Source organism: Ochotona princeps, chromosome 3 (genome assembly GCF_030435755.1).
Source record: "Ochotona princeps isolate mOchPri1 chromosome 3, mOchPri1.hap1, whole genome shotgun sequence".
Classification (NCBI taxonomy): domain Eukaryota; kingdom Metazoa; phylum Chordata; class Mammalia; order Lagomorpha; family Ochotonidae; genus Ochotona; species Ochotona princeps.
The window spans coordinates 102,560,988-102,584,752 of record NC_080834.1 but is presented as its reverse complement, the minus strand read 5'-3'; the positions used below and the strand labels follow the sequence as shown (position 1 = coordinate 102,584,752).

The following is a 23,765-nucleotide window of genomic DNA, read 5'->3' as shown; positions in this document are numbered from 1 at the left end:
CTGACCTTGCCACGAAATCTGAAGGCATTAACTCAGAGGTCAGAAAAGCACTATTTCAAAAATCACTGGGACAAGTTAGGATGGATGGTTTCTGTGTTGTCACCATGGTTTCCTTTTAGGGGCCAGGTTTGGCACAATGCGTTAAACCACTGCCAGTAATGCCAACATCCCATGTGGGAATGCTGATGTGTATCTCAGAAGCTTCACTTCTGCTAATACACCTGTGAAGGTAGCAAATGGTCTCCTCAAAATGTGGTCCCTTCCACTCACATGACAGGCCTAGATGAAGGTCCAGGCTCCTGGTTTTGACCTGGTCCAGCCCTGGCTATTGCAGCCATTTAGGAAGTGAACCAGCAGATGGCATATCTCTCCCTACAGCCTTCCCCCACCATCTTGCCTGTCAAATACAATTAATAAGAATATAAATCTTACTGGAAAGATACACAGAGAGGAGGAAGACAGAGAGGAAGATCCTCCATCTGTTGATTCACTCCCCAAGTAGCCACAACAGCTGGAATTGCGCCGATACAAAGCTGGGATCCCAGAGGCTCTTCTGGGTCTCCCACGTGGGTGTAGGGTCCCAAGGCTTTGGGCCGTGCTCAACTGCTTTGCCAGGCCACAAGCAGGGAGCTAGATGAGAAGTGGGGCTTCCAGGATTAGAACTGGCACCCATATGGGATCCTGGCACATGCAAGGTGAGGACTTCAGCAGCTAGGCTACTGTGCTAGGCCCCAAATTAATGAAAATTGATAAGAATGTAGGCAAGTGCAGCCATTATGGAAATCAGTATGGAGAATGCCAGACAACCGACAATGGATATATCATATGACCTAGCTAACCCAATTTGGGGAATATGTCCAAAGGAAATAAAGTTTGCATATGAAAATGTGACCTGCAATCCTATATTTACAGCAGCACAATCTACAATAACAAGGACATGGAAACAACTCAGATGATCATAGAAAGAGGAATAGGTAAAGAAACTGCGGTACATCTACTCTATGGAACACTACTCGGCCATTAAAAAGAATGAAATTCTACCATTTGCAATAAAATGGTCCCAATTAGAGACCATTATGCTCAGTGAAATAAATCAATCTCAAAAGGACAGATTTCATATGTTCTTTCTGATATAAGGCAACCTTCATGCAAAGGATATGATCCATAGATATATAGGTAAACATATATACATATGTTCATACAGATACTGCGTAATAGAGACTAGCACACTGAGAAGGGAAGATACAGTGTATCATACAGCTCCACTCCTGAATAAAAAACAGATCCACAATGAAACTGTTCAATGTATCTTCACAATAGAAGGCTGGGCTTTCTACCATAGTTTGTACTTACAATGTCTCAACATAAATAGAACGATGGACTTGTGACTATTGCATACTATTGTTATAATATGGGGGGAAATAGTGAGGGGAAGGAGGGATGGAGAGTGCAAGGGTAAGTCCCTGAGCCTGTAGAACTGCATCATGAAAAATAAAATGTTTTAAAAAGAGAGACTGAAACCTCTTAGAAAAGAAAAAAGAAGAAAGATAGAAAAAAGAGAGAAAGAAAAGGAGATGCGTGGGGTTGATGCCCCAGGAGCTTTCAGTGGCTCCCTAGATTCCCATGCAGCTCCACACTCAGCCCCACAGCCTGTGTCCCCCACGTCAGCCCTTTGGACCTCACAGCCCTGTCTGCTCCCTGAGGCACACCTCATCCATTTGGCTGCAAATGACAGGGTTTTGTTCTTTTTATGGTCGAATCATATTTCATTTTGTATATATGCCACCAAAAATTCCTAAACAGTCTACTAGGTTAGAAGTGAAAGGATTGTAGTGATCACAATAAAAACACACGACAATACAAAATTTATTAACAGAGGGGATGGCTTTGTGGCACAGCATGTAACATCATTGCCTGCAAAGCCAGAATCCCACGTGGATGCCAACTGGAGTCCCAGCTGCACCATCTCCAGTCCAGTGTCCCTGCTGATGGCCTAGGAAAAGCAGCAAAACGCAGTCCAAGTGCGTGAACCCTTGCCACCCACATGGGAGACCTGGTTGAATCCCCTTCTGGCTCTGACCTGTACCGGCACTGGCTATTGTGGCCTTCTGGGGAATAAAACAGCAGATAGAGGATCCCTTGCTGTCCGTTCTGCTCGCTTTTTATCTGTAACTGACTTTCAAATAAATGAATTCTGAATGAATACAATATCAAATCTTTTCATAAGTTGAGAGTTGCATTGATTTAGGTTCTGATATAATGAAAGGCTCATGGAATTGGGAGAAATGCCTGCTTCACTGTTTCAAAAGTGAAATTTAACATTATGTTGGCAACTTGATTAATTTTTATTTGAAAGGCAGAGAGACAGAGACATACAAGAGATTTTTCCATCCATGGCTTCATTCCCCAAATGTCTGCAACTGCAAGGTCTGGGACAAATCAGAGCCGGGAGTCCAGAACTCCAGCTGAAGCTCCCACCAGAGGGGCAGGGAGCCTAGCCCGTGGACACACCTGCTGCCTCCCAGGGCTGTATTTGCAGGAAGCTGGGGGCAGGAGCCCAAGACAGCTTCAGACTCCCCCTCACACACTCTGAAATGGCAGGAGGGCACCCAACATAGTGCCCCATCTATTGCACCAAATGCCCACTCTAGACTTTCATTTAAATTCCAGTTCTATGCCGAATAGCTTTGTGAATTTGAGTAAGTTACTAAAAATCTCTGAAGAATGTTTGTATGTACAATAAGAGATAATCTTGCTTAGAGTATCGGCAAGATATTTAATCAAAGTATGTGCAGTATGGCTCTCAGTCCAGTAGCTGATTCAGAGCAAACGTTTGTAAATAATCATCATTTTATTGACTGTAAGGAAGAATGAGGACTATCTATATTTCTTAAATTTTAAATTCACTTTTCTTTACATTAAAGTTCAACTTCGGGACTGCTCTTGTAGTACAGGATGTGAAGTCACTGCCTGCAACCTTGGCATCCCAAATAGGCACTGGGTCAATGCTTGGCTACTCCATTTCCAAACCAGTTCCCAGCTAATGTGCCTGGCAAACAAAGAAGATAAGCCAATTCCTTGGGCTCCTGCACTCACATAGGAAACCCAGATGGAGTTCCAGGCTCTTGGCTTCTGCCTGGCCTGCCCTTGGCTGTTGGGCCCATTTGAGGAGTGAACTAGAGAATGGAATCCCCCTATTTTTTTAAGCCTGTCTTTTCAATATGTAATGGTTTTTAGAAAGTTCAACATAACAGATTTTTATTATGGAATGTTAAGTAAAAAGAGAAACTTAAAAGAAGAAAATGTAAATGAACCCTAATTCCACTATTCAGTGAAAACTGTCAGCATTTTAAATGTTTTCCCTCCCAGCACTTCACTGTGTACATGTTGAGCTTACACAACTGGGATTCTGCTAGATGCAACACTGTTACACCCAGCAGTTTTTACTTAAGACAGAATGCATTTTGTAAAGTAAAAATTGTTTAATTTCTCAAGAATTTAAATTTTGAAGGGACTTTTTTTTTTCTATTTTATTTTTAATTTTATGATACAATTCCATAGGCTCTGGGCTTTTCCCTTACCGTATCCCCAAATTCCCTTCCTCCGCCTGATTTCCCCCATCTTATTACAATAGTATAGTGAAGAGATTTCTTTTTTAACTGCAATAATTTAATTGTCCATTCCTTTCATCTTAAATATTTTGCTGGCTTCCTTTTTCTTTTTTTTTTTTTTTTTTTTTGCTTTTCTATTCTCTTGAACATCGCTCCCACTTAAAATAAAATCCTGAAAATTTACTTTCCAATCGTATTTATATTTATTGATTTCGAAGAAGCGCGGCTGGCTGTAATCCTTGGGTGGCTCTTGACAGGGCCGTCCCTCGGAAACACAACCCCGTTTTCAGAGATGTTCTTGCCTTCACCCCCCACCCCTCGCATCCTTGGAGGAGGCCAGGACTTTTCCAGCTGACTGCCGGGGAGGGGGTCGGGGGGAGAAGGACAAGGAGAGACAGCGAGCCCGGTGTTCAGGGTGGCGCTCAGCGGTGGTGCTGGGTGGGGGTTTAGGATTAGTATCTTGCTTCTTCCTTTCCTTCCGCTAAATCCCAAAGCAGACACGAAGAGGCCCCCTGATTCCAGGGCCAGGCAGCGCGTTGTTGCAAAGAGCCTGCAGGTGGTTCACGGAGTAAGCCTGACAGGTTGACCCGTCCGGGCTTCGCCTCCCATCACCCCCCGCCCATATCCACCTGCTCTGGAAGAGCGGCGAGATCCCTTCTCTTGCTGGACTCTTCTGCCATCTAGTGGCGAGAGAAGTGAGGTGCTAAAGAAGGAGTCACCCGTGGGTGTTTGGGGACCAACCTGAAGTTCCCCACGACGGGATGCCACACAGCCCGCGCAGCAGGGCTGGCGCCTCAGAACGGAGGCGTTCGAAGGTGGCCAGCCGCAATTACAGCTGTTTCCTGAGCGCTTGCTGTCTGCCACAGCCGGTTCTCAAGTGGCCTGGCCAAGTCCATGCCACCTGGTCAGTGGCAGAAGCAGTCACATCCGGAACGAGTGGTTTTGGTAACCTGGGTTTCTACAATCATCTTGAGAATTACAGAGAGAAATATCTGTGTTCCATCAGCTCCACTCCCAACTGCTCCAGCAGGTGCCTAGACCACTAAAGGGGTGTGGTTCCCCAGGATGCAAAGCTAATTTTCTGCCTTTTGAGCCTCCGGTGGGACCCCCTCCCAAGTCTGCATCTTAAGCAACACCTAAAGGAAGCTTTTGGAACTCTGGCTAAGGATGCTGTTGAAGGAGAGGGGGTCCGGTTTGGTGGTGGAATCCATTTCTATTGTCTACAAATACTGTGTCTTGAACTACCTTCTCCCTGCCACCACCACCACTAGCCCCATCTACTTGAGTGGTGGATGTTCACAGAGAGAGACTCCATCCACTGGTTCGTTCCCCAGGTACCTGCAACAACCAGAGCTAGGTCAGGCCACCGTTAGGAGCCCAGGTCTCCCACTTGGCTGGCAGAGACTCAGGCACTTCAGGCACCACCAGTTGCCTCCCAGGAAGGCAGATAGGAATCGCATGAGCCAAGATCGAACCCACACTCCAGTATGGGGCATGGGGTGGGAGTCACAAGTGGCTGCTCCTTCAACTAACTTGGGAAAGCTCTTCTTTCCTCTCAGTGATGAAGCCCCTGAAATGCATGCTCTTTTCAATTCAGCTGCTGTAGAGTTTGGTTTTTAAATCCAGAAGAGACTTTTCTTGCTTTCCAGGAACAATGGTCAAAGGTGGCCCGTGGCTGCTCCCTCCAGCCTTGTCCCCCAGCGGAGAAGAACAATGGTCAAAGGTGGCCCATGGCTGCTCCCTCCAGCCTTGTTCCCCAGCAGAGAAGCAAGCAGCCATCCCAGCAGATGAACCAGTGGGTCTTTGCCACTCTGCAGTGGGGGCAGCGGGAGGTTTATTTAGGGATTAGCAACCACCCTTTCCTGCCTGGCCCACCCAGATGAGTAATAAGCCACCTATTTTTAGCTCTGAGTTTTGTTTTTCTTTTTCTTTTCCCTTTTTAGAAATTTCCTCAGGCTCACTTCCCGGGCAGAGCGCTGAAGTTGCCAGTTGATTTACAGCTAAAGAACTCTGCCCTCGCAGGAGGACAGTGTGCCTCAAATGCACTTCAATTGGAATTCCCTCCCCCTACACACAGCAATTTGCCTGCAATAATGTCAATATTCTTTTTTTAAAAAGATCTTATTTATTTTTATTAGAAAGTCAGATTTACAGAGAGAAGAGCCAGAGAGAAAGATCTTCCATTTGCTGGTTCACTCCCCAAGTGGCTGCAAATGGCCAGGGCTGCACCAATCCAAAGCCAGGAACAGGAGCTTATTCCTGGTCTTCTCTGTGGTGCAGGTCCCAAGGCTTTGGGCCGTTCTCCACTGCTTTCCAAGGCCACAAGCGGGGAGCTGGAAAGCAAGTGGAGCAGCTGGGATATGAACCCACACCCGTATGGGATCCTGGTGCATGCAAGCAGAGGACTTTAACTACTAGGTTACCGCACTGGGCCCATGTCAGTATTCTTTACTAAAGAGGATACCTACAAAGGCTGGTCCCTGGCACCCCATCAGAATCCCTCCCACCAGGAATCTGCCCTTTATTCCCAGCAACACCCATAGACTGTCTCGTGACAGTTGGACTTCCTTCCTTGTCCAGCAGGAGATAATCTGACTCATAAATATCCACTGCTGGTTCTGGCACATCCAACATTATGCACCTGTGTGTTTTGCCGTATGATCTCGTTTTTTCATCATACAGATTTAGAGCATAGGTTCCTCTATCCTTTCGGACACATTGACGTCTTTATTTGAAAGGCAGATTAGAGAGAGAGAGGATGGGAGATACACACACACACACACAGAAAGAGAGAGAGAGTTTCCATCCCCTGATTCACTCCCCAAACTGCCAAAATGGTGGGGGCTAAGTTAGGCTGAAGCCAGAAGTCTGGAACTTCTTCTAGGTCCATGTGTGCAGGGACCCAAGGGCTTGGACAACCCTGTGCTGCTCTCTCGGGTGCATTAGCAGGGAGCTTGGTCCAAAGTGCCCACCTGGGACTCAAACAGGAGCCCATTTGGGTTCCAGTGCTGCAAGTAGCCCCAGTTTCTCTTTGCTTACATGCTCATTCAGTCTTGCCTACTCCCTTAAGCTCTGTGATTATTCATCATCTATTATGTAGCAGGCATTGGGGATAAAGAGAAGTGCAAGCTGCTTACAATCAATTGAACACTAGTGAGTATAAATTATAATTTGGTGTGGGAAATGCCAGGCCAGAGACACACAGCGGTCCATGAGGGACCCTCAGGCATTCCTGTTTCCACTTCCATGTTCTTCCCAAGGTTTGGCTCCAGCTTCCTGGCCTTCACTCCCTGCAGATTCTTCTGGCTTCACCTGGAACCAAACGGTTCCATGGCTTCTCTTCCCTGATGCTACATACACCGTGAAGGAACCAGGGCACCTCTGGAGAGCTGAGGATCCAGTGAGAAAGCACACCGGAGGCAGGGAGAACCACAAACGTCGTCCCAGGGCTGGTGCTGAAGCAAAGGACTGTGGGACAGATGCATGGATCCCTAAGTACTGAATGACTGCATAGATGGTTGACTGACTGAATCACAGAACACGTTTCTAATCTTTGCAGCAAAACCTGGACTTGGGAAATTCTAAACCTTCGTGTTTGTTCATTGAACACCAAACAACAATCTCCACAGCAATATTTATTTTTTAAGAGCCAAACGACAAGTTCACTGAGGATTTTACAATGGAGATGAGAAAAGGGGCTCACAGGGCTTGAGCTGACTCCCACAGGAGAAGCTGAGTGGCCTCATGTTGTATTAGGAAGCAGCTCCAGCACTCTCTAGCCAGAGCCTTGGAGAGGGATGGGTCACTGGGCTGGAGAGAGAGAGAGCGAGCTACAAACGATGACATCATCTTGTGGCTTCTTGTGTCTAACAGATGAGCCATCCTTATCACTGGCTAAAAAGATATTTGAGTCAAATCACTGTCCTACCAAATGGGGTGGCGGGGGGAGGATCCAGGGATTTCTTGGATGTGGCAAATGGTGGCATTCTAACCTCAATGCTGTGTCAAGGTGGAGAGGAACAGGATGAGAGAACGCATAACAGGTGGGGAGCCCCAATGTGAACATCTGGTTTTCTAGATGTTTTTGAAGGCTTCCAGGTTCTCGGAGACAAACTGTTGGAAGCTTTTGACTTTAGGGTATAGTCGGCGAGTAAGCTCAATATTTCGGTCTGGCCTCTTTTGCAAGAAACGACACATGTTGGCTAATCCCTTTGCTCCAGGGATGTTTAGCTTCTCAAAAGCCTCTGGGGTGATGTGTTCAGAGCAAACAGCAGGAAATGTTAGAATCCACATTCAAAATAGTTCTGACAAGCCATTCCTGCACAAGTCTACAACTCTCACGCCGAACGCCAAAAGCCAAAGTTCTTTTTTCTCAGAAAAACTTGCGGCACCTAACTGACTCTTCCATACACATTTAATTTTGGCAGTTAAGAAGTTAGAAACTTAGTGAGTTTGTCAATAGAAGGCTCTGTGGGGGAAGCATGGAGATCAAGTTTGAGGGTCTCAGTTGCTTTGATAGCTCTGGTAACTTGGATATTTCAAGAAAGCAGGGAATTTCTGAGCTGCACATTTTCAGCACAGAGAACGCGTGCTGTCGAGTCTCACTGTGAGAGCCATGCTCTGCCAGGGTCAGACACATCCTCTCAGCTAGACCAGAGTTCCTGATGGCCTTGTGTTCTGGCCCTGCCTTCCCTGAGGCAGAAATGGAGGCCCTGGGAGGTGGAGGAGGTCAGACTGCGAGTCACAGAGCGCCACCTTGTGGCCAGCTGCGTCCTCCCCAGAATTAGCATAGCAACTGCTCTTCCCCGCTGGAATTTTGCTCAACCTTGTTCCTAATATCAGCATGTACATTGTGTGCAACTTTAAATCTGCAAGGCCCTAGAACCTTGGATGCTGTGGCAGCTTCAGCTGCATTGTGAAATGCCTTGATGTCCCAAGAACAGCTGGGGTGGCTGGGAGATCCTTAGGAGGTTGTGAACCACTCAAAGCAAGCCATCCCCAGCTTCTGAACATTAACACGAAGTCCCCATAGCACACCCCATAGCACAGCCCCACATGGTTTCCTACCCCTCTCCTTCATCTCCACCCTGGGGGCTAGTGCCCTAGGAGAGGTCCTTGGAAGTCAATTGACATCCCAGCACTAGGGATCTTTGAGACCCTCTAGAGCCATCTCCAACATGGGTGGTTACCTTCTTTGCCTCAGGAAGCAACTTATTTTCTCCACCAATGCTCTGTGACTGAGTGAGATACCGAGAGGTCATTTTGCCACTGAACTTACACCTACAGTCATTTCCTAGAAAAATGACCTCTTAGGCTCTTTACAATTCTGAATTGGGAACCTAGATGACTCCCTAATCCTCAGCAATCCAAACAAGAAACATCCTTCTATCTTACTCGTGGGTAGCTGCTGGCAGCATTGTTCTTACAGGTCTGGATACCAATAACGCAGGCTAGTGGGCCAGCAGGTCTCTGTCACCACCACACAGCTCTGTTGAGGCCTCGTGAAAGGGGGTCTGCATGGGAAATGGCTAGTATTGTTCTCACCTTTCTATACAGAGTCTGCCATAGCCACGCTCTAGTCTAGGCTATTTCTGCATGATCAGTTATTGAGGACCCACTGGGTGACAGACATAGTGCTATGCGTCTGCCACATGTATCTCATGTCATACTCCCAACAATCCTACTTAACAGGTCTAAATGACATGTTCTGAACGCGCTTCCTGAAAAAACCAAGGAGAGGAGAGGTTCAGGAAGTTGTCAAGATGCCACACAGAGTGACTGAGACACCTGTATCCCACATCAGAATACGTGGGTTTGGTTCCCATTGTGGCCCCTGATTCCAGCTTCCTGCTAACCCAAACCACCCTGGAAGGTAGAGGCAATGGCTTAAGTAACTAGGCGTCCAAAAGCCATGTGGGAGACACAGATCATTTTCCTGGCTCTTGGGTTCAGCCCCAGCTGTTGCAAGCAATTGGAGAGTAGACCAGTGGATAGGAACTCTTGGTCTTTGGCTCTACTTTCAAGAATTAAACCAAACATATGCTACATATCTAAGTGTCTCTTTGCCCGCTGCCTCTGGTTCACTCGTGATGAAAACAGAATCCAGCCAGACCAGGGCTACCACAGTTCCAGAGGTCAAAGGCATAATGCCAACACCAGCTTTGCTCTGGCAAAGGACGCCCTGTGGTGGGAGCAACTGGGAGAAGGACCACACGGTGAGTCAGGACCCAGAGTGAGGGAGGGGCCAGTTCTGCACTTGTGTAACAATCCCTCTGGTGGAAACTGTCCCACAAGACCAATCTCAGTCCCTTCTGAGGGCAGTGTCCAAGGAGCTGAGCGACTCCCAGGATGCCCCACTTTCCAAAGCCCTACTGCCTCTCAACACTGCCACCTTGGGGCTCAGATCTGTAGCTCCTGAAGAGCTGGGGCAAACAAACCACATCCCAATGGCAGCAGCTCCTGTATCTTCCGACAGCCAGTTATGGAAGCCTTGGTTGTCACCCCTGTCCTGCCAAAATTCTTCTTGAAAGTAGCCCTAGGGGAGAATCAAGATGGCGGAATAGGGTAAGGACACGTTTATACAGACAGAAAAACATTTAATCAGGATGAAGCAGAGAGGACATATTTCAGGAAATAGGAAAGGAAAGAACAATAGCAGAGGGGTACCTGGAGACTGACCGACACAGGAAAGCAGTGGACACAACAGTGTGGTGTTGCAGAGACTGATACTCCAGCACGGCGATCTGAACTCCACAGCAGCCAGAACTCCACCAGCAACCAGGTGGGAAGGGACTTTCACTGGGAGCTCGAGTGGTGAACCCAGACAAAGAACTGTCCATTCTGCTGGTCCGTTTGATTTGACCAGGAGCAAAGACAGAGCAGCAGATCTCAGACGGGCAGTATGAGAACAGAGTGGATTTCACAGCCCAGTCAGCCCCCTAGAGCTGAATTGGGCGCCATTTTGCATAAGGAGGAAAGGGCGAGGGAGAGGACTGAGCATGCGCTGAGCTGGGAGTGAGCTCATTTCTGTCTCCGTAAACTGCAACGACGTGGCACTCTACAGGTTCCACCCAGGGCAGGTCTGGGATAGCCCTCGGATCTGACAGCCAGCAAATCAAGAACCTTAGTGGTTGTACATCAGGCGCCATTTTGGGCACTGTGGCAACAGCTTTGGGACTGCAGGGGACAACTGTGAACTGTGCATGTGCTGATCTCGTGAGAACTTGCTGAGGTCTGTGATTGCACTGGTCCCGCAGGAAAATAATACTGACCGTGGCATTGTACCGGTCAAAATAGGTCCGTGTGGCACCCAGACCTAATGTCCAACAGGTTCCCACAAGATCAGCACCACCAACAACCTAATTATATAGGACACCCGGTGTCTCTCTAATCCTGGGACCTGCTCCAACCGGAAGTGGGAGAAAGGTTGCAGAGACAACGGTGCAGCCTCACCACGGTATCACAAGAGGTAGAGAGTGGTGAGCCAAGAGCTGGGGCTGTGGAGACCACACTGGAAATCTAACGTAAGAACCCAGACCTGGAACTCGCTGGAGGTTGTGGCACAAGTGGCTGCAAGAAAAATTGTGTACCAACCGCAATAAGTAAAATCGCATTGTAGACCTGTGGGTGACACAGCTTAGAAACCTACCCCAAGGAGAAGACTCTGCTAACCAGAAGTACAATGATCAAGTGCAAAAGAAGAGACAAAGGCACAATGAATATTGCTGAAAACTCTCCTGGAAGGGAGCAAAATCTCAGAGTTAACTGAGGAAGACATCGAGAAAATGGGGCACACTGAATCCATAAGACTCATTTTAAAGATTCTGATCAACAATGAGAAGCTCATGCAAGAGTTCAAAGAATTTAAGGAAGCAATAAAGCAAATCAAGGCTGGTATATCAGAAATTAAGAACACAGTAGAGCAAATTAAGAGTACAGTGGAGAGTCTCCAAAACAGAATGAAGAAAGCAGAAGAAAGAATCTCAGAATTGGAAGGTATTTCCTGTCACCAGGGTGAAACAAACAAAAAGCTGGAAGCAGAGCTGGATCAAGCCAAAAAAAAGTATTCAAGAATTGAAAGACACTATTAAGAGGTCCAATCGAAGAATTATGGGAGTCCCAGAAGGTGCAGAAAGAGAAGCTGAGTTTGCAAATGTATTTAATGAAATAATAAAGGAAAATTTCCCTAATCTAGAGGAAGAATTGGGAAACAAGTTCCAGGAGGGGCACAGAACTCCCAACAGGCTTGACCAAAAACAATCTTCACCATGACATATGATCATCATGCTCTCTTCAATTGAACATAAGGAAAAGATCCTTAAATGTGCACATGAAAAAAATCAATTGACGGGCCCGGTTGCGTGGCCTAGTGGCTGGACTCCTCGCCTTGAAAGACCTGGGGTCCCATATGGGCGCCGGTTCTAATCCCAGCAGCTCCACTTCCCATCCAGTTCCCTGCTTGTGGCCTGGGAAAGCAGTTGAGGACGGCCCAATGCATTGGGACCATGCACCCGCGTGGGAGACCTGGAAGAGGTTCCAGGTTCCCGGCTTCGGATCGGCGCGCATCGGCCCGTTGTGGCTCACTTGGGGAGTGGATCATCGGACGGAAGATCTTCCTCTCTGTCTCTCCTCTTCTGTGTATATCTGACTGTAATAAAATGAATAAATCTTAAAAAAAAAAGAAAAAAATCAATTGACATAAAGGAAAGCCAATTAAGCTTACAGGAGATCTCTCACAGAAAACTCTACAGGCAAGAAGAGAATGGAGTGACATATTCCAGATTCTACAAGAAAAAAATTGTCGGCCCAGGATAACATATCCAGCAAAGCTTTCTTTTGTCTTTGAAAATGAAATAAAATTCTTCAACAGTAAAGAAAAGCTAAAAGAATTTGCCTCTTCCAAACCTGCCCTACAAATGATACTTCAAGATGTTCTCTTGGCAGAGAAGAGGAATAGCACCTACCAAAACCAAAGGCAAACGGGAAGAACATCCCAGACAAATGACAACAGAAGACTAAACCAATGAACAACCCATTGCTAAAATGACAGGACCAACATAACATCCATGTATATTAAACTCTGAATGTAAATGGCTTAAGCTCAACCAAACATCATAGAGTAGTACACTTGATTAAAAAACAAAACCCATCTGCTTATTGTCAGGAGGAGAACACTTCAACAAAGATTAGCGGAAACTATATCACATGGGTTTTGTTATTCTCAGTCAGTTTCATCTCTTCAAAACACTTCCTTCTGATTAAATCATTCAATGACTCGTATATCTTACGGTAGCATCATTTTCTTCAACAAGGTTCTTGATTTTCATTTCTTCAGCTACACATTAGTCATTTAATAGCATGTTATTTAACTTCTTCATGTTGTTAATTTCTTTTTTCTCCCAGATGTTGATTTTGTTTTGTGGCTCTTCATTTAAGGGGATGTATAGTAGCTGTGTAATGGAGACTGTCATATCTAGTAACATATCATTTAACTTCAGGCATTGTAAATTTCTATTTGTTGATTTTGTATCATGACTTTTCATTTAAGGGGATGTACAGTAGTTGTGTAATGGAGACTGTCATATCGAGCAACATGTCATTTAACTTTGTGGCATTGTAAATTTCCTCTTTTCTTTCTATTGTTGATTTTGAATCATGACTTTTCATTTAAGGGGATGTACGGTAGCTGTGAAATGGAGACTAACATTCAGATGTGAGGATGTAGTGTGGTATGCATTTCTGTTTCCAGACAAAGATGGACTTACAATGAAACTGTTTACTATATCTTGACAATAGGATTCTGGACTCTCTGCCATCGTCCAGGCCCACAATGATGGACATATGACTGAGTATGAAGAACTATATGTTATTAATGATATAGAGGAACTGGGGGGGAGGGAACTGGGGAGGGCAGAAGGGAATATGAAACTGTACTGTAAAATAATAAGAATAATAAAATGTATATAAAAAAGAAAGTAGCCCTAGGTATATAACAACTACATGACATACACCTACCATGTGCCAAGCATCATGGCAAGCCCTCAATAGGCTCCTGTCTTCTGCAAGCACGCATGATTCTCCCCACTCTGCAAATAAAGAAGCTGAGGCTCAGAGAGGCCAGGTGCCTTGCCCGGGTCAGCCGGTCCTGCTGGCTGCAGTGACCAACAGTGAGAGCTCAGGAGAGGGATTGGGATGGTGCAGGAGGAAGAAACTAGAGCTCACTCTTCAGATCCTAGGTTCGTTCCACCGAAGTGTAACTTTCCTTTAATGCGCTGATCAGCCTTAAGCCAAAGGAATAAAGCTCCATGCTAGAGCTTCAACCACATCAACCAACACAGACAGACTTGTGGAATTACAGTCCTCCTCAGTGTCTTCGGACAGGCTATGCTCAACCCTGCCTCCACACACCCAAAGCCCTACAGGAACTTCTAAGTTGGCAGGAATGTTAGCACACAGGGTTCCCCAGGATCATGCAATGCCTTCTGAGAACTCACCTTTGAATCTCGGATATCTTTCCCCAAATTCTTAGCCAAAATGTCAGCATATTGCTGCATTGTTAGTGCTTCTGCACTGAGGCCCACAGCCTTGCCTATGAACTCCTCTGGAGAATTAAACATGTCAGACATGATGATTCCAGCATCCACAAAGGAGATGCTATCCAACGGTGCATCCCCCATGGGCAGCTCTAGTTTGAAAAAACAAAGAAACAAGATGAAACAGTTAATTACATCACCTCTGCAGCCAGAAGGAAGCAACCATGTAAATGGAACGTGGGATGCAGTGAGGAAAATCTCAGTGGGTACAGCTCCACACAGCCATCGCATCTGCCCCTCTCAGCTACACAAGCTTCTGTGTGCGCACTGGGACTCCTTGTAGCATCAGCTTAGACATCCCTGCTGAATATGTCTGCCTGAATGTGACTACTGCCTCTTGCCAATAGAGAAGTCAGAGTGATCTTGTCAGCTCATGTCATTTCTGCCTGAAGCCCTTCATAGCTCTGTGTCCCTGTGGGGAAAAATCAGTGATTTGCAAGACTAACTCAAGTGGACCCTCAGTTACCTCTGACTTCACCCCTACCAGCCTTCCTGCCCTCATTCTGTTTAGCCACACAAGCAGCTCCCTCTGCCTGAAAAGCTCTTCCCCGAGTATCCACAAGGCTCCCTGCTGCCTCCGTCAGAACTATGAATGGCAGTTCCTTGAAGAGACCAATATGGTCATACTTACATTCTCTCCACATCCCATGTGGGCACTGGTTCAACTTCCAGTTTTTCCACTTATGAACCAGCTTCCTGCTGATGCTGCTGGGAAACAGCTGAGGTTGGTCCAAAGACTTGGGAGCCTGAGACCCATGTGGGAGACTCCCATGGACTTATTGGCTCCTGGCTTCCAGCTGTCCATTTCTGGCTATAGCAGTCATCTGGGGGACCATTGCATGAAAGATATCCTCTCTCTCTCTCTCTCTCTCTCTCTCTCTCTCTCTCTCTCTCTCTCTCTCTCAAACTCTGCTTTTCAAATAAACAAATACATGTTTTAAATAAATCAAACATTTCACCACCCCTTATTCTACCCTACATCTTCTGTAGCACTTGTCACCTTATTGCATATCATAGAGTATTTATCTATCATGGTTTTTGTTTGTTGCCTATCTTTCTACTAGAATATGAGCTTCGAGGTGTTGTGTCTGTTTTAGTTATTACTGATTTTCTGTTATTAAATTTATTTTATTTGTATTAGAAAGGCAGATTTATAAAATGAAGAAGATACAGAGAAAGATCGTTCGTCCACTGGTTCATTCCCCCAGTGGCCACAATGACCAGAGCTGAGCCAATCTAAAACCAGGAGTCAGGATCTTTCTCTGGGTGCAGGATCCTCTTAGGATCCTCCTCAGGTGCAGGGTTCCAAAGCTTTGGGTCATTCTTTACTGCTTCCCCAGGCCACAGGTAGGGAGCTGGATGCAGAGTGGAGCATGAACTGGCACCCATATGGGATCCTGGAGCAGACAAGGTGAGAATTGGGTCTCTGGGCCATTGTCCCAGGCCCCTGTTCCTGATTTTCTAATTGGTGATGGAAACACGTGGACCCTCAAATATGTGTTGAAAGATCAGCAAATGAGGGGCCAGCAAATGAGTGGTTAGTGGGCTAATGATCTGCAGTGGCACTGGCAATCCATATGGGCACTGTTTCTGGTTCCATCTGCTCTACTTGTGATTCAGCACCTGCTAATGGCCTGGGAAGGCAGCAGAGGGTGGTCTAATTCCTTGGGCTGCTGAACCCACATAGGAAACCTGGAAGAAGTTCCTGGATTCTGGCTTCAGATCGGCTCAGTTCTGTCTGTTGCGGCCATTTGGGGAGTGAACCAGTAGAATGAAGATGTCTTTCTCTCACTCTTTGTCTCTCCTCTCTGTAAATCTGCCTTTCAGATAAAAATAAATAAATCTTGAAAATAAGAGGAGAGAGAGTAACAGATACGCTGGTTAATCCTAGAAAAAACACTGAAATATAAGGATTATTGTTCATGGTTAATTGATCAGCAAGCAGCAGAAGACAATTCAAACTGTTGTCTATCACTTCAAAACTTGTACCTTTACTATACTGCCTAACAGACTCTTGTAAATTCCTAGTCCTGAAACTAGAAACCAATGTAGACTGATTCTAGCTCTGCAAATCCAGGACTAGCAAGCAACAGTCCAGGGCAAGGATCAAAGTCTCAGCCCATTGCTGCGTCAGGCTTCGTATATCGGTGTCTCTTGGTAAACTCACCTTCCTGCCTCCAGTTCTTTGCGGCAATGTATGCTCATTCCTCCAGTTAAACTGCAATGATATCTTCATATGTGAAAATCAGTTTTCAGTTTGGGAGAACTCCAAGTCTTTTCTGATGCTGAATTCTGTTATGTTTGTGGGGCAAGGGTGTTGGGCAGAGCTTAAAAGTAGCTATGAGAAAGGTGTAAAGATGTGGGCTTCTGGTTTCAAATCCTGCTACTGCCATACTTACGTCTCCTCATCTACTTAATGGGAATATGCACACCATGGCAGGCAACCAGGGTTTCTTAATAAGTGTCTGCTATTTCCAGAATGGATCCTGAGGCTCAGGGATATCTGAGATTGTGTTTTTCAGAATTGGGGAGCCCCAAGGAATGAGGCATCAGGAGAGAATTAAGACATCAGCCTTTCACCCAGAGGCAGGCTTATCTGTGGATTACAATGTCCTGGTTTTGGACATGGGAAATACCAGGTGAAGTGAGTGCTGAAATCTGCTAGGAGAAGACGATGAGGAGCAGGTGACAAGAGCCAACTTGTGTGCACATGCCAGTCAACTGTTGTCACAGCCTTTGAGCTGCTTGTGGTACGTGGCAGACACGTCTTGCTGTATCCCAGGTCACCGTGACGGCCACTACCAGTACTCCTGATGATTTTCATCATGTGTCAAGGAACAATTGAATTGGTGCACTTGACATTCTCACATCCCTGACCTTCAAAGAGGCCACCTCTGACTATGGCCAAACAAAATGCTCCCTCGGGTAAGTGAATTTGTTCAAACTATGCTTTCCTGGGCCTCAGCCTTTACCGACAGCAACAAGCAATGTGAGGGTGGAGCCCCGCCCCTTGGGCTCTGACTGTGAAAAGGGACCCAGGTCAGAAGGAGAAAGCTTTCCTCCCTTGCTGCCCAAGTTGGTCAAGTGGAGAAGGCCCTAGAGGTCATCTTATCCAAGCATAATTGAAACTGACTCCTGGATAACGGTTTGCACAAGATCGACGTGTGAATGCCTGGATGCGAAATTCTTGTGCTTTAGGTCACAAAGAAGTTCTCCAATCCTTGATAGTGTAACCACCTGCAAGGGCACCTGAGCAATTAGCAAATCCTCCTAGTGCTTCCCGCAGAGCTGGGGCGGAGGGAGGCAGAGAACAAGGGAGGAGGAAGAGAGTTGAGAGGCAGGCAAAAGGTTTCTGGTTGACGTTCCCTGCAACCTTCCACTTACTCAAGGTGTAGTAATCTCCATCAGAGGCCTTCACAGGTTTCCACACATCGAGAAAGTTCTCAAAATAAGGTGGCACACGGACGCTGGTCATGGGGACACCAATGGACCAGAAGTACTCCTCCACCTCTCCTTTGCTATCGAAGTGCGGCACGGTCAATTTGCCCCCAGTTAGTTTATGCACGTACTCCAGGCTGCTGAACACCACGTGTTTCAGACCGAGGCGCTTGGCAACATCTGCCATCAGCTTCCCCTGGGAGACCAAAGTGAACTCTTAACGTGGGACCCTTTCTTTGTGTACAGAGCAGAAGGCAGGGGCTGAGCCCTGCTTTCTCCTTTTCATATCATCTGCATCTACATGGAGAGGAAGCACATGTGGTATCAGAATACTTCAGGTTATGTTCTAAGAGGCCACACCCACCATCCATCATCACACACACAGCAACAGTTCCCCATTCTCTTCCTTCCTATGGGGTAGCTTGGGGTTAGGTTAATAGTCTTTGCTCAAACACAGCTGAAGCTGGACCCTGCTGTCATAGGCTTACATTGACTCTATACATACTTTGATTTTCTCCGTAATTCATCATTGTGGGTTTTTTCACTTGTTAATTTCTAAATACTTGTTACTGATTGATCTCCAGTTTCTCTGTCTGAAATTTGGAGTTGGCATTTCATTCCATTCTCCCTCTTTCATGCTAGAGTAACCTCCATTTGTGTGGTATCCATGTGGCCCCTCCCTTCTATAATTAAATGGGAAGAATGACATTCTCATGAATGGCACCATGAAAGAATCACATACACTAGTTTTTGAGATTTCATATGTGCCACGTAGCATTGTTCTCACAATCAAGTGGACTTTGAACAAATGCCCAAAATATACACATTTCATAAGTAGCACAGTGATACTATGCAGTGACCTTCCCATTTTTGCCCAGACTGGGGACATATCCCTTTCCAGGGAGGACAGAGTTACTAGAGATGGCAACAGGAGTGGGCACTGTAGAGTTTATTTGGTTATTAAGATGAAATAACTGAAAGTGGGGAACCTTCATAAGGAAAAGAGGCTTAATGAACTCCTAATCCTGGATGCTCAAGAGCCTGCATCTGGTACCACCTTTCTGCCGGCAGAGTCCCGGAGTGCAGAATATCACACAGCAACAACAGGGAACACGTGGGAGTCTCCTCTAGGGTTTCTGATTCCTACCAAGCATCAGGAGTCCATGACAGAGACTCCATCCTCATGCCTTTCCTAACCTTCCTCACCTCTCAAAGCTCCACTACCATCACCAGAGCTAGACTAAGCTTCCACCATCTTTACATCTCACTGTGGGGATGAACTTGAGCACCTGAACACCTAGGGAACACATTCCAGGCATAGCAGGCTCAAAGGGGCAGGAGGACACTGACAGCTACTCACCTGACGCACTTCCCTCTCTTGGTTGAGATATTCCCAAAAGTTGGTCACCAGGAAGGCTCCATAGACACCTTTTAAAGTTGCCACTACAGATGCTTCGTCATCCAGATCACATTTCACCACCTCAGCACCAAGGTCCTTGAGTGCCAGGGCACTGGGTTTAGTCACATCTCTGGTCAGTGCCCTTACTGCAAAATGTTTGGCATCCAAAAGGGCCCTGGCCACAGAGCCCCCCTGAGCACCTGTAGAGTGAGGAAGAAAAGAAACTTGGGAAGGATCAAGAGGAATGTTCGCTAAGGCACATTTGTCAGCAAGGCCCCTGATTCACAGCTGACATGGCGTGGCATCTCCTTCAGGAGGTGCTTCCTGGTTCTTCAGGTAGCTCACAGCCCTTTTAGACATATCACTGCTCAAGCTATGGGTTGAATAGCTTTGTCTCATGCACATGTGTGAACTCCAAATTCTGAATGCTATAGTTTGGTGGATTAAGCATATAGATATCCTCTATTTGTAGTGTTAGGGTGTGGATCAGCCAGGAAGCCTTTAATTCAGGGGGAGGGCATAGATTTGGAGTTTTGAGCATTGACTTTTTGAGTTCAGATTTGGCCTCGCTGTTCTCACTCAGCTTCGTGTTTCATGCTGTGATTGTGCCTATGCATCTGCTGTGTCCAGGCTCCAGGAGGTGCAAGCTGGTGGGTAACCTCCACACTGTAAACTCAAACTTTTTCTTCTCCCAAGAAGAAAACAAGAAAACATTTTCAAAACTGATAAATATTTTAGCAGAAATAACTTCACAACATAAACAAGAAATTTTCCAATATTAGAGGAAAAACACAAAGAAATGGAAAGTGGGAGAGAGAAAATAATGAGCAGATGAAGACAGGGGAATTCTAATGGAGGTAGAAAGGCTCAAAAAAGTGATTATTTCTGAGTGTGCTGTGCAGGGGTCATTGAGTGCCTGACTCAGTGACAAATAGATACAGTTCTACATCTAGGTCATCATTACAAAATTTCAGAACACTAAGGATGATAGATTGCTAACTCTCGGGGCACAGGAATGTGGGATGGGGTGAGAGTTTGGATTATTGGTCAAGATTCCAGTTAGGGCACCAATGTCCCACATTAGAGTACCTGGATTCAACTTCCAGTTCTGGCTCCTAACCCCAGCTTCCTGCTAGTGGACACATGTATTCCCCAAGGCCAAATACCCTCTTCTCCCGAGGACTCCAGACAGATTGCATTAGTGTCCACCCTAATGGTCCCATTTAACATGATTGTCCCCTTTAAAATGCTGTCTCCAGAAGTAGTCCCATTTTGATGCGCTGAGAGCTAGGACTTCAACATATGAATTGGGGAGAGAAGGACTGTTACTGTTGTGACCACTTTTTTTTTTTTTTTTTGCACCGCCACTCCTGCTTAGTAAGGCACTGGATAAGAACAGACACTGTTCATGCTCATTTCCCAGCTATGACTCATACTACTACCTGGCACAGTGCAGGTTCTCAATGCCTCCTATCGCCTGGACGAATAAACAAGTGAGTGGAGTGGAAACACTGAAACCTCTGTGGCCTTAATTGCAGGCTTTAGAGGTGGACAATCCTGCTGGGTCCAATATGAAAAGAAAAAGCAAATAACAAGGACCCACAGCAAAGAGTAAGAGTTGCTGGGCTGTGTGGTCATCAAGGCCTGCAGGTGAAGTGAACACTGCAGAAAGAGGATGTGTCGCAGACTATATCCTCCTTCACAGTGCACTGCTGTGCATGCCAAGATGGATTCTCCCAATACTGTGACTCATCACTCTTCAAAGAATCAGAACCAAAAGAAGCTTGAACAGGTCTAAGAGTAAAGCAGAGAAAAAAAATGCACAAAACCTACTTTGGTGCATGTCTTGGGTTTATTGGTTGAGTGGCCACATGAGATGCCCATATCCCACATGCCACAACAAAATGCCTAAATTCGCCTGATTCCAACTTCCTGCTAATGCGCACCCTGGGAGACAGTGTGGTGACTCAAGTGCTTGGGTCCCAGGCAGTCACAAGGGAAACCCAGATCGAATTCTCAACCCCTGGCTTTGATCTGGAAGAGCACTGACCATTGTGGGCACGTGGGCAGTAAACTAGCAAGTGGGAAATCTCTATCTCGCTGTCTCTTTGCCTTGAAAATTAGAACATAATAAGATATTTTTAAATTCCTGCAAGAGAGCCAGGAAGAAAGCAGAATCGTACTAGTGAGTATGTGAACACTTTGAAGATACCAAGGTGAAAACAAAATCTAAATCAGCAAAAATCAATCAATCAATCAATCAACAAAAATACATGAATAAAGGTGCCAGGACAGTGGCCTTAAAAATCACCTGTGGTGCTGGCATCCCATATGGGCAGCAGTTTGAGCCCTGGATGCCCAAGTTCAGATCCAGCTGACTGCTGATGTGCTTGGGAAAGCAGCAAAAGATCACCCAAGGACTTGGACCCTCTACTTCTGTCAGACACTCAGATGCAACTCCTGGAAACTGGCTTTGGATTGGTTCCGTTGGAGCCGTTGCAGCCATTTGGTGAGCAAACGAGCAGCAGATGGAACATTCTCTCTCTGTCTCTCCTCCTCCCGTAGTAAATCTGCCTTTCAAATAAAAAAATACAGGAAAACATGAAGCTACTTGGACTAAAGTCTCCACAAATCTTAGGAAAACTACTAAATTAATCCACAAGTCAGCCACTTTTAGTGAGAGAGAGAGATGTGGTGCTTGACCCACTGAGATGATTTCTGAGAAATGGAGTGAAATCACCCTGCCCCTCTTGGCATCAATGACTCAAGCATCCAGGAGTGTTGCCCAATTCCATCAAGGGGTTTTGGTCAAGCCACACTTGCAAACTCTGAAGTTAAAAATACTGAGTCAGGAGGGTGAACGAAGTGGGCATACATAGTAAGATTTCCCTACCTATTGCACCAAACACGGCAATCACTTTCTTGCTGGCCATGCTCCCAGACAAAGAAAGGAGTTGTTGGAGAGCTCTCCTCATCACAGCAACAGCAGCTGCAATGCAGCTTTGTTCCTTGCACGAGAATTAAAAAGCACCTCTGATAACCACACGCCTAATACTGTCCTTATCTGTAAATTACCTTGTTATTGGTTAGTCATTATGACTCCACAGTTTTTTTTTATGATAATGTTTTCTTTCCTGTTTTTCATTTTTATTTTTATTATTTTATGATACAGTTCCATAGGCTCTTGGATTTCCCTGGTCCCCTGCCTGAACTCCTCTTCCCTGCACTGATTTTGCCTATATTATTACAATAGTGTAATTCTTCATAAACAGTCATTAAGTCCATCATTGTGGAGATGAAAATGGGAGAATACAGCATCCTGTTGTCAAGATAAATTTAGCAGTTTCATTGGAAGTCCATCTTTGATCTGGAAGTAGAGATGCATACTCCATTTTATCCTCACATCCGCATGTGATAGTCTCCATTACACAGTTACTATACATCCGCTTCAATGAAAAGCCACAAAACAAATCAACAACAGGAAGAAAAGTAGAAATTTACAACGGAAGTTAAATGCTACTGAGCAACTAATGTGTCACTGAAGAAATGAAAATCAAGAACCTTCTGAAAGAAAATTATGTTACTGTATGACCTACAAGTCAGTACAGAATTTAATATGAGAAAAAATGTGTTGAAGAAATGAAAATAAAAGCAAAAATATCAAAATCCATGAGATACAACTTCCACTGATCTTGGTTGGTAAGATATGTCCCCTGTAGGCAACAGATAGATGGGTTTTATATTTTGACTCAGTCTACTAATCTACAATGTTTGATCGATGAGTTTAAGCCATGTACATTTAGCGTTAATATAAATAGGTGTTAACTTGGTCCTGTCATTTTAGCAATGGGTTGTTCATTCTTTTGTACAATTCTTCAGAAACAATAATTTTATTTGATTTTTGAAACAGGGACCATTCATTGCACTTCAAGTTTCTGTTGTAAAATATCTGAAGTAATACAGAAAAAATAAAATACATTCATTTTAGTAAACATGTAATATATTTGGAGAACAGGTACCACAGTTTGCCATTCCCGTATTTCTGGACATGTGGTTTCTTGATTTTTCATTATTCTAAATGGCATGTGACAAGCATCATTTTACATAAATTGTTTGTGTCTGTCACGTTAAAATTCTTTTTCTAAGTTGAGCAGAAGGGAAGTTGAGAGAGAAAGAGAGGGAGAGATGAAGAAGGAGAGAGACAGGAAGATGGAGAGAGAGAGAGAGAGAGAGAGAGAGAGAGAGAGAGAGAGAGAAGGAGCTCCCATCTCCTGGTTCAATCTTCAAATGCTCCTAACTGTTGGCACTGAACCAGACTCCAGCCAGAAACTCAAAGGTCACCCAAGTCAATGGTGGGAGTCCAGGTACATGGGTCAGCACAGCTGCCTCAGGCCAGGACCCACAGTGACAGGAAGCTGGACCAGGAGGCAGAGATGGAAACTGAATCCAGGTCATGTCATGTGTGGTGCAGGTGTCTCAGGCCCTTGGTAGGAACACCCGTTCCCACTCTCACACTTTTGTTAGGACCATGTTCTGAGGTCACGATATTCTTAGAGGCTAGAGAGATGACATAGATCAGAGCAAAGGATTTTTTAATGACTCCAGAGACAATTAGTGATATAGTTAGTGTCTGAAGGGATTCAGAGGAAGACATGATGGACAGTGATAAGACAGGTTAGGGGGTACAGAGAGTGTTCCCTGGCTGAGGTAGAAGCCTGAAGTCAC

At 45.6% G+C, this 23,765-nt stretch overlaps 1 protein-coding gene across 1 annotated transcript; it reads right to left on the bottom strand.

The window, feature by feature from the left end:
- Positions 1-7,685: 7,685 nt before the first annotated feature.
- Positions 7,686-21,983, bottom strand: LOC131479869 (nmrA-like family domain-containing protein 1). The gene is made up of 5 exons (XM_058661352.1): positions 21,934-21,983; positions 19,002-19,240; positions 17,588-17,837; positions 14,105-14,295; positions 7,686-7,865 (listed from the first exon to the last, which is right to left on the bottom strand). Exons 1-5 carry the CDS (start codon positions 21,971-21,973, stop codon positions 7,686-7,688), a joined length of 900 nt encoding a protein of 299 aa, XP_058517335.1. The 5' UTR covers positions 21,974-21,983.
- Between the last annotated feature and the right edge of the window lie 1,782 nt (positions 21,984-23,765).